The following is an 11,680-nucleotide window of genomic DNA, read 5'->3' as shown; positions in this document are numbered from 1 at the left end:
CATTTAGCGGTGACCTGGGTGTGGGCAGCGGGTGGGAGGGGCCGGGGAAGCCGCGGGGCCGGGCCGGAGCTGCCCCGGGACCGGACCTTCCCCCGCGCCCGCCGCAGGGCATGGGCGCCGCGGCTCCGCTCTGCGCTGCCGCGCCCCGGCCCCATGAGTCCTCGCCGGAGCAAGTGAGTGCGGGAGACGCCCGGGCGGTAAGTGGCCGCTGTCCCCCGGCCGCCCTCCCGCCCCAGGGCAGCACGTCCATCCTGAGCTGGGAGGGAGCCGGCGCCCCCGGGCCGTGCCTCCGCTGCGCTTAGCTCCGCTTAGCTCCGCAGTGCCGCTGGGGTAGCCCGCGGCTTCTCCCCTGCTCGCGGATTTTTTACTTTCATGAGAACATCTCTCCCGTCGCTGTCTCCGGGCAGGCCGGGAGGGGAAGGGAGGCTGCCGGGGGTCTCCGCGGGGCGCGGCCGGTTCGGGCTGGGCGCGGCTCCGCCGCCTCCACCTGCGCGCTGGTCACTCCTTAAGGCGGACTCGTCCGCCCCTGTCCCCTTCTTCTCCTGCAGGGCGCCGGCGGCCKGGCCTCGGGAGCGAGGATGTGGTGAGAGGATGGGGCTGTGTCCCGCCGAGGCTCGCCATGGCCAGGGAGGACTCGGTGAAGTGCCTGCGCTGCCTGCTCTACGCCCTCAACCTGCTGTTCTGGGTGAGTGCCGGGACGCGAGGCGGGCAGGTGCCGTCCCGGAGCGCAGGGCGGGCACGGCCGCGCTGGGCCGGGGGCAGGAGGTGCCGTCCTGGTGCCCTTGGCCCCGTGCCGGGCAGCTCCCGCAAGGGACTGCTGTTTACTGGGGCGGGGGGAAATGGTTTCGGAAACTGCTTGGAAAAGAAATTGAATTAGTGTTACACGTGGAGATTTGTGTACCTGTAAGATGTAAAGAGTGGAATAGTCGTGGGTGACTTCTTGACTGCGTGAGTTCCAGAGCATGCTGTGACCCAAGATGAACTCCAGGCTCTCGCAGGTACTTGAGTAGTTTACCCTGAGTCTTTTCTGTGCACTCAGTGGCCAGATCCTAACTGGCAGGCAAGGCCCCTACTTTTGTTTTGAGGATTTCAGTCAAAACTGTATTTATAGAAGCAGGTTTCTCATTCTCAGTGCAAGTGGGTGTGATCCACACTTGTTCCTTAAATTTTCAGAGCTCTGAAGAAACAGCAGGATGAGTATTTTCAGAGTCTTCWCTTACTTGCAACAAATAAAATCTTTCACGTTAAGAATAAGATTTGTGCATGACAAAAGTAAGATAGCACCTGTTCACAAGGGCTGACTGCTGAGGTGCTGTAGACTTAAATGATACAGGGATAATCCATGGGCTGATACCAAGCCTCGTTTTTATCTGTTTGTTTCCACCTTCATCCTGCTCTGTGATCCTCCACCCCGGAAGGACATTGATCTGTTGGAGTGGGTCCTGAGGAGGGCTACCAAGATGATTAGAGGGGTGGAGTACCTCTCTCGTGAGGAAAGGGAGAGAGGATTGGCATTTTTCAGCCTGGAAAAGAGAAAGCTTTGGGGTGACCTAATTGTGATCTTCCAGTATCTGAAGAGAGCCTACAAGGAAGATGGAGAGGGACTGTTTACTAGAGTATGTAATGAGAGAATGACTTCAAATGGAAATTCAGGTTTACATTATATATTAGGAAGGAATTGTTTACTTGAGACACTGGGACAGGTTGGCCAGAGAAAGTATGGCTGCCTTATCCTTGGAAGTGTTCGAGCTTTGAGCAGYCTGTTCTAGTGAAAGATGTCCCTGCCCATGGCAGGGGTTTTGGAATTGAGATGGAGTTCCATGATTACTGAAAACTMAGTGGAAATCAGAATATGAATGAGAGAGAAAACCGTTAAACAGCATTTGGAACAGAATGGTAACGTTTCATGTGAAAATCCATTGAAAGTATGTAGCTTTGAATATTATATTTAATAGAATGAAAAATAAATTATTTCCTTAATCTGTGTAGGAATAAAGTCTTTTAATAGGGGTGAGGAAAACTTTCTTTAACAAAAGGATCATGTAATTGTTTTAGCATCATCATGCTTTTCACTGGATTCTGTACAAAATCTAAAACCCTGTGTTTTCTTTTATGGTGAAGGTTGCCTGGGCTCAGCTGCCCTGAGTTCAGCTTCAGATTTTTATACATATGTTATGAGACTTGAGTGAATTCACATGGATGTTCATGTTGAAAAGATCGTGTTCTGCTTTTTGCCTATTGGCTGCTTTCTTCTGGTTTCCATGATTCTTGCGTTGAGCTGTCCTCAGTGGTGGCTGCAAAACAGTTCCTACTTGTACCCTAACTCATTGCTTTGTGCCCTTGAGCTTCCTCTGCTCTTTTCCCTTGCTCTTTGTCTTTCTTGCTTTCTGTGTCACAATCAGATTTATTATTCAGGAAAAGCTATTTGTAGAGCAAGTGGTCATTTAGGTGGTATCCTCATTACACAAGAGGCTATACCTTCATGCCATGTCGGTTACATGTTGTGTGGCAATGGGAGGCTTGTTGATGGACCCAAGTGCTTCAGTTTTCAGTCCTGAGATGCTTGCTTTGTGTAGGAAAACCTGCCCTTGTCTTTGGATGGGGCTAGTGTGTAGTGTTGCAGTCCTCTCTAGGGAAATCAAGGTCTTAGTTAGGAGATTTAAGTGTGTCTGCCCACTTTGCTCAAATTTTAAGTTCCTTTCCTTGTCAGGTTGTTCCTTCTTACTTTTCATTGTTTTGTCCATATTTCGTTTGTGGATCTCAGGCATGGAGCTGTGCAGAATCTTTGAACTTGTCTGTGGAGCAGCACTAACTGCATCTGTCATGTGGTGCTGCCATTGGTTTGGTCCTTTCTTAAATCATGTTTAGATTTGGTTGAAAGTATTCATTGCTAGAAATAATTTMCTATTCTTTAGATTTTATTGCCCCTTTAATTACAATGTCACCCTTACCTAGAATGTGCRATTTTTTTCTTTTTTTTTCTTTGCTTTTTCCCCCAAATCATAATAGRATAAAGATCTTTTGAGTTTGTTGTGATATAAGAAGTGATGGGGAAGAAAATTCTTGTCTCCAAAATACAAAAAATGTCTGTAATTTATCTTTCTAGCTGAGGTTTGGACACTAGAAAGTACACCCAAACAGGGAATTGAAATCTACATGGTGCTGAAGCATGTGAAGATGCCATTAAATAAAATTGCACTGGCATAGCAGATGACTTGCACCACGTACATTGCAAAGAATTAAAGGCGTTTTTCATAATGTGTGTAAAATTAAAGGTGTTGGAACTTAAAGGAAAAATTGGCCAGTCTATTTAGAGTCCTTGGCATTTTGCAGAGCAGGTAAATACATTGGTCTGGTTGAAACCAAATAGACAAATAAGCAAGAWAACCCCCAAGTCTGCCAGAATTGTGTGTTAAGTAATAGTATGTGTGGTGGATGGGTAGTTCTTTGGATGAATGAACATGTATAACTTCTTTCCGCTCCCCATCTGATTCTATTCAGATGTGTATATAACAGCTAAATATAAATCTGCTGTCAGCTGCTTTTTGTCTTGAAATGTCCTCTATCTTTTCCTCTGTCGGAGCTTGACTTYTCTTCTGTTTGTCTTAGTGGAAATTTTGCTGCTGCCTTTTCTGAGTGTCATAGCATGACCCACAATGTACAGTTTTTTTTGTGGAAAGTTTCCTGTCAGCAGGTGTTTTTCCACTGGTATGGGCATGGTGGCTGTAGTGTTCTCTTGCTTCTGCTCTTCCTTCCATTTGCAAAGCGTCAGCTACCTGGTTGCTTATGTTCTTAATTGGATAAATACCAGCCTAGGTTATGGGCTGGATGTCAGGAAGTTTAGATGCAGTTGTGTTCCTCCTGACAACAGTGGTTTCCATCCCAATGGGCAAGARTGATGCTGTAATTCCAAATTCTGTACAGACCTCCTGCTTTGGGACATACACATATATCTCAAGCCTGATCTTGGGAGGGGTTTATGAGTTCTCATGCTTCCTTCYTTCCCAAGGGCCATTCCCTCCAAAATACTTCCAGTTTGTTGATAACATGCCCAGTGTTGTGTCATGTTTGGTGAAAACTGTGAAGATGTGCATGTGTTAGCTTTTTAAAATTATGGTTTGATTACAGGCCCTGGCTGGAATAAGGTGACATTCTCTCCTTGTTTCAACTGTGATGGTGTTCTGCAGTAGGTGTAACCACACACTGTGCAAAAACGATTGCTTTCTTCATGCTGGGGGCATGAAGCTTTTGAAGTCCTGAATAAAATAGTGTAAGAGTCAGTAGTCACTGTCTGCTAAGATCTGACTGTCAAGCTCTTAAAAGAGAACCTCTGAAGTAAGCTTCAAAGCGTGTCCTGTGTGCAGCTGTCCCAGTATGTGCAGTGGGACTGCAGCATTTGTCATTGCCAGCTTGGTGAGAATAGACTAGTGCATATAAGCTCTTTAAGATAGCAGAACTGCCTTGTTTGATCATGAATACTGCTGAAATACTGAAGGTGCAGATGGTGGCTGCAAAACTTCACTTTCTGTGTTATTTGCTTCTTTTCAGTGSGTACAGAAGCAGAGAAATCAGAGAACTTCATCCATCACTCTGCTGCTATTCTTGTAGCTTCTCCTACAAGAAGGATTTCTTTAAGTGTCTAGCTGTGTGCTCTGTTTGAAAAGAAACTTCTTTTACTGGGCTCAGGTGACAAGCTGTGATATACCTGTGTTTGCGTGAGAGGGAGGCAGGCAGGAAGTGGTGTTCATAATACTTTCTGTCGTTTTTGACCAAGAGTCTGCTTAGCTGTAAATAATCCATAAGCAATCAACTGAATGCTCTGTTGGTTCATCCTTTTTTATAATGGATCAGTAAATATACTGCTGTTATTGCTCCAGAACAACACTGGTTTTTGTGGATGTGAGAGGATTGGTACTTTGGGAGCTGTAACTTGCAGGAAGGCTTTTCTTCTTACAAGATGGAAATAAATTTGTTGTCAGTGCTGTAATTGTTGATTGACTGATGCTGGTGATAGACCTGATTATATCCTTCTGACAGCTTTTTCCATGGTCAAGTGAATCATGCATCTGACTGCAAGATGTCTCTTTCATAGCAGGGGAATTTTTTAATTTCATAAGGGTTTTTTGTCAGTGTCCTGAATGAGGAATACCCTTCAGATTAAATCCTGCAGTTAACATTTGTTTTCATTCTTCTGCAGTCCTCATATATAAATGGGCATCACTTCTCAGTGTAATTTGCAAGACTGAGTGATCCAACTTGATTCTATGTTCYGTAACACTGCTATTTCCAGTATATTAAATTGTGGACAGCCTAATAAAAGAGAAGACCTCCAAAAATGCATGATTTGGTGTTTTATGGTGAAGACTTAGTGCTTAGCTAAGCAGATTGTCTTAGTGGTTCTTGAGGGAAGTAAGTTCCTAGTGCTTCCTATTTTTCTGTTCTTAGTGACAGTACTGGTCTTTATTGTATCTAGACATTGTGTGTGTGTCAGGACTTGGAGAAATTTAGTTTTAATAGCTTTGCAAGTACACTTTATGCAGTTTATGAGACTGCAGGGTTTTTCCTTCCGATGGGGCTTTACTGAATTGGCAGGCCCTTGACACTGTACACAGTCCTGGGTGTAACGTGAATATCTTCATTCATTTTGAGCACTGTATAACTTGTCCTCACACAGTCCCTCTTTGCTACACTTTGCAATGCTGCCATTGTTCTGTATTTGGCTGTGGTCAATTTTCCCGGTTAAACCACCTTTGCAAGCATTTATGCCAGCCAGAATTTCAGTCACAGAACATGGTCAGCCTGTAATAGTGGCACAGGCATAACACAGGAGATACCAGAGCACAACTATCTCCTGTGGATGTGCTAGAACAGGAAGTAACAAATGGTGCTGAATACAGGGAAAATTCAGCCTCCTGGCTACTTACAATAGTAGGGGATTAAGCAAAGCAATAAATTTGAGATGTACAGGTCTGTCCTACTTTCCTTTGCAGCTTAGCCAAGTGTGTTCTTTAAAGAAAGTTATAAATATTTGAAATAGGTGAATTAGATAGTGATAGTAAATGCAAGTAAAAGCAACACAATTATTTCATAAAATTTCTCAGTTTTTTAAAAGAAAAGCGAAGTATAACTTGGCAGGAAAAGTGCAGGAAAAAGTCTGTAAAGACTTTCTGTCTTAAGAAAACTGCCAACATTTTTTCCTGTTTTTTTTTTTTTTCTTTTTTTCTGGTGAGCCTGTGAGGAAGGAGCAGCTGCTCTTGTGTCACTTGTAATTGAGGATGACTGCACTGTAGTGTTGTGGACAAATCAAGGCTGTAAGTTGCAGTTGACTGTGTCACAGGTGGTAAGGATCTCTTCACTGATGATTAATAGTGGCAGTGGATGTTTGAGGCCAAGACAGCAATGTTGCCACTTTTCACCTTGTGATCTTTTTTGCCTTAGGGATATGCTGTTTCTGTTGAGCGGTGTTTAAGCTTTCTTTCAGCAGTACCATGTACTTGTGTGATTGCAGCTAATAAACACTTCTGGCAGGTAGAGGMAATTGTTTGTATCTATCTTGAGCTTTTATTTGTGAACAAAGTTAAAAAAAACCACATAAAATGAAAGTGGAGCAAGCTTCCAGTTAGTTTTCTATTTGAATGCTTTGCCCGCTGGAGTTTTCTGGTTTTGCCTATGTGTATCACTTGACAGCTCAGAGCAAGGGAATAGAGGATTGTGCAAGGAAGTAACTAAGGTTGGTTGGAAGCAGTGATATTTTATTTCCTGTTTTCTTCAACTTCAGATGCATTTATTGAATCTTTTAAATATTTTTTCTTTATTTTTGAAGTCTGTTGTGACATGAGAACAAAATGAATCAGTCGATCCTGCCTTCTGTGAAACCAGATTCTGCATAGAGATGGTTTCTGCTGTGTTTGGATTTCCACTCTTGATGGGATTTGTAGATACTTGCAATGAAAAGTTTAGGTCAGTGTTTTAAATTTAAATGGCAAATAATATCCATTTAAATGAACACTGCCTGGYCAGGTACCTGTAGCACTGTAAACTAGGCTTATGTACTCTGGTTTTAGAGACTGCAGTTTAGACATGCATAATTAAAACCTGGTTTTCTTAGCATTCTTTATATAAAGAAAATAACTGTTGCTTCTGTGGGAATATGCTGTCCTTTTAAAGGAATGTGTTCAACAGAGAAAGCTATAGGWGAAGTTTTAAAGGACCATAAGTTTTTTTACTTCTGGTACTTGAGAAATCTTTCACTTYTTGGAGTCTTTCGACTCTGTTATTTATATAACATTGTTACGTTACCAGACCGTGTCCTAACAAAATAGAGCTCAGCCATAAGTCAACTTTGTGTTTACCACTATATGACCTTTTATCCCAAGTATCTTTGTAGGTGATATGGCTGATCCTGAGTGGTATATAAGCTGTGAATTAGTAGATGAGTTTCTGGAAAACTGACCTGAAAAAAAGTGGCRTGATGTGCTAATGGAAAGGAAAAAACATACCTAGATCCCATCCCARTGTTAAAAATTACATGAATATGCTTTTTAATTGGCATTCAGAAATCAGTGAACCRCAGACATTTTTTGGGTAATACAGTTAACTCAGTGGAACTCATTGCGTCAACTTTGAGGATGAATCATGAACCTGTGCTGACAAGATTTGAGCCTTTAGCTTAAGGGGAAGGAAAAATTTCAAACTATGTGCTTATACTGGTAAACTATAGTCTGAAGCAAATTGCAGCAAACTCCATCTGGCTTGTAGGTGCTTGTATATTTTTTCTTCCTTTAAATTCACATCTCTTTTTGTAAAAGGTAGCTGTTCATGAATCTCCATACATAGCTTCTGGTACAGAATCAGCTTCTGTACCCTTAGGATTCGCTATCATCTCAAGTCTAGTAGGCTCTAGACAAGGCTCAAAGTAATAATAACAATTTTTAAAATATCTTCTAGCTATTTCACAAGATATAGGGGACAGTTTAATTTTGTGCATTTTTGTAGGAATATATGATTTAAATAAAAACACAGGTTTATTTTAATCATCTTTGTGTGCTCATGGGTGTTCTTGTGTAAAACAGGAAAGTTATGTGATAAACCCACAAACAGCTAATGYGTAGTCCTGTGGATCATAGGAAATACATGCTCATTTTTTTGTGTCACTCTTCATTTATATATGTATACAGATACTACTATATATACATGGATACTACCATACATATATATATATGCTGAGTTAAAAAATAATTTGCCTGCATCTCTGAAATTGACTGCTGTCCATGAATAAAAGCAAACTCTTAGAGAAATAAAATTAATAGTATATTGTGTATATGTGAATGCATGTCATCTTGATGGTGATGTGTGGATTGTGATATAGCTTGGGACACTTGAACGCTGAGCATTGCTCTGGATTCCCTGTGATGAGCATCACGTGCCTGTGCCTACCCAAAGGCAGAACTTGTCTTAACAGGGAGATGATTACCTTGAGGGAAAACTGGCACAAATCATGTCCTAACAAAAAGTTTAGTGCTTGAATAGTCATAGAGAGAGGGTAGATGAAAAAATACATGSACTTCTTTATCCCTCTTTGCTTTTAATGTACCCTTGTGCTCCTCAGCCCRGAAGCTGATGTGGGTCTGACACTCATAGAACTGTACGTCAACCTTGTTTGTGTGCTTGGGCTCTTCCTTGTTCTTTCTGCTGTGCTTGCTCKGGGACAGCCACCTGCTGGAAAACTTGCTCATGTTCCCTGGGAGAGTGACCTCTTAGCAGCCTGTCAGTGCTCCAGCAGTTGCCTTACTGCAAAGTGTGCGAGTTCCAGCCTGTGCCAAATACAGAGCAGGTTGTTAACTCACTGGTGCAGCTGTGCAAGCAAACCCAGATTCAAAGTGCAAATATGAATGTGCTTCAGCTGTTTACCAAGCTGGGAGGGGTCCAAGCCATAACCTTGTAGGAAGCTTAGCTAAAATGAATAAAAGGTGCTTTTTAGCAAATAGGGGATTTTCCTTTTTTTTGTGGGCAATTCTGCTTTCTCTAAACATTTAAATGGTTTTGCCAGATAATACAGAGAAACAAGGCATCTTGTCACTCCCTCCTCCCTTATGTTCCTCTATCGCAAAAAAATGTAATTATCTGTTTATCTATGGATCTGAGTTACCTGTGTTTGTTCAATGATCTGAATATTGAACCTAACAGTGAAAATCCTGTATAAGCATTGCAGGGTGCTCTGTTCATGACCTTGTTGCAATGTATCTCCCTGCCCCCTAGGTAAGGTTAGGTCACAGCTCGCATTACCCAAATGAATTTTAACAGGAAAATTTTCACAAGGTTTGGTTTGGGGTTTTTTATTTTTGTTGGGATTTTGTTGTTGTTGTTGTTGTTGTTGTTGTTTGGGGTTTTTTAGTTGCACAAGGGGGTTTTTGTTGGGGTTTTTTTGGGTTTTTTGATTTGTTATTGGTTTGGGTTTTTTTTGTTGTTGGTTTTTTTGTTTTTGGATTGGTTTTGGTTTTCTTTTTTTTTTAAGTAAAATTAGAGGACATATTCTGATAAATATTGTCAGGTCTTGGAAGTAATTTCCTTGGAGCCGGAAACCTTCTCATGCAGAGACGGTTTCTCTGTAGTTCTGCTAGTCAGCATTTCATTATGGATAYCAGAGCGTGTCCTGAAGATGTTTATCCCATCTGTTCGAATAAAAATGATCATGTGATTTTTGGTATGGAAGATGTTTTTAATATTTTCTCTGATTTAATAGTTAAAAAAACCTCTCAAATTTGAGAACAGCAAAATGAAGGTATTAGAATGTTTGAATGAAAATGACTTAAAATATATACTTAAAGAATTGCAGATGATTTTATATTTTCATTTTGATGTCTAATTTATGTACGAGTTGCAAAGACCATTTAAGCTATGTTTGGAAATGAGCAGTCCTAATAGCTGAAGTCTGTTGTTTGATATTGTAAWTCAGTTGTCTGAGGAAACCTTAGTAGCTTTAAAAACTTTTCATTATAAAATCACTTGAAAATTCAATATATTATTGTGTGCTATGGCTCATATGTAAAAATAGAATTTATTACCTTTGTTTAATCAGTGTGAAAATATATTTAAAATAGAGTATGACAGCAAGCAGTGCTGTGAACTCCTCAGTGTCATGTTGATGGCCATACTGTGACAGTTCAGAATTAAGCCCACAGTGACTTGTGCAGCCAGCTGCAAGAAATAAACATGTTTTACTGCATACTATCATATTATATTTACAGTATAGCAGACTGTCATCAGAGAAGCTTGAATGAAAACTTTTTTGATGAAGTGATGTTGCTGCTAATGTGAGAATTATCTTAGCAATTTTATTTGTCATAAACTTGTGTTATTTGATTGCTTGATGCACATATTAACTGTATTTTGCATATAAATTAGTTACAAAGCAATTGTTGAAGTAGGGACTGCCAGTTTTTTGGGGCCACCTTTTTATGATCCTTCAAATGAACGAAAATAGCTGTAATCAGGTCCTCGAACCGCTCATGACTTCTTGAAAACCACTTGGCAGTGATTTGCAGTGATGTGCCTGCTGTTCTCTGCTGGTGTGTTTGGATGTACACCAAGGTTTTTGGGGAGGCTGTTAATTGTTCCTGCCCACTGAGTGCCTGGGCTCAGTTGTGCTATTCGTGTTGATGGAATTCCTGTGCTGCTGGCTGAAGATCTGCATGTGCAGTAGGTGGTATGAAGTGGTGGGTGCCTGGAGCCTCTTTGATGTCATCTGGCACTTGAGAATGTTTAGTGCTTTTACAGGGCAGCACATCTGCATATTGAGTCAGCAGGAGGCTGTGGAGGTCAGACATGTATTGTGTTCTTCTTGTGATTCCCTTGTGGCTATGGTGCAGGTGAGCAAGTGGACTGATGGATGGGAGCTAGTGCTTGATAATCTTTTGTCTCTAAAATAAACATAAGTCATTATGCAGGGCAGTCTGGTTGCAAAGGCATCTTTCATCCCTCGGGGTGTTCCTGCCCTCAGGCTCACTTCTGATCAGAGGGGATGCAACTTTTTGCCCATCACTTCCTTCTGTTAGTGAAGAGCTGCCAAGCACTTGCTGGCTTAGGTGCTGTGAAATACACCTTTTGCAATCAACTTATTGCTGAATTGCTTTTTTGAGTTATCAGATTGCTCTTTCAGAGGCCTTTTGAGTATTTGTCTTCACTTTCTGACCCATGCATTTCTGCCATCCCAGCTGGGTAGTGTTATTGACTTTCATGCCTGTGAATCAAGTTTGTCACACTACTCTGGCTTTCCGGTCATTCACAGTAATAATTCACTTTGGACTTTCTTGCAAATATGGTGCCTAAAGRTGCCTCACAAGGAATTTGATTGGCAGGAGGGTGTTGCACAGGTAATCTGTGTGTAACATCTGTATAGCAGCGAGGTAAGGCATTGTGCATTACTTTCTCAGAGTAATGCTGACCTAGCTCTTGTGCATTTTAAGAGTAGCAGAAGTCAATAAGACCTGAAGGAGTTAATGGTGGTGACATCATGCCAGAYGTGGGGTAGGTGAGTGGGTGAGTAGTAGCCTGGCTCTCACAGGCTTTACAGGTGGAATGTTCTTGCATGTAATTTACATCAGGAAGAAACAGTAGTAATTGTCTGTTAGCTGTTCACACAAAATGAGAACAGCCAGGGGGAATCAAAATGGCTAAAATC

At 41.8% G+C, this 11,680-nt stretch overlaps 1 protein-coding gene across 3 annotated transcripts in view; it reads left to right on the top strand.

The window, feature by feature from the left end:
* Positions 1-33: 33 nt before the first annotated feature.
* TSPAN12 (tetraspanin 12) overlaps positions 34-11,680 on the top strand; it is a 43,152-nt gene continuing 31,505 nt past the window's right edge. For 2 of the 3 annotated variants that reach the window (XM_057378338.1, XM_057378322.1), the window contains exons 1-2: positions 34-197; positions 549-685. In XM_057378338.1, coding sequence (XP_057234321.1) covers positions 620-685 — 66 coding nt within the window. In that variant the 5' untranslated portion in view covers positions 34-197; positions 549-619. The remainder of the gene's footprint in view (positions 198-548; positions 686-11,680) is intronic. The other variant, XM_057378330.1, reaches the window with a different exon arrangement.

The sequence above is a fragment of the Malurus melanocephalus genome, unplaced genomic scaffold (assembly GCF_030028575.1).
Source record: "Malurus melanocephalus ecotype Western Australia unplaced genomic scaffold, MMel_1.1 scaffold_11, whole genome shotgun sequence".
Taxonomy (NCBI): Eukaryota; Metazoa; Chordata; class Aves; order Passeriformes; family Maluridae; genus Malurus; species Malurus melanocephalus.
The sequence above is the reverse complement of the archived record's forward strand: the minus strand, read 5'-3'. Positions and strand labels throughout refer to the sequence as shown.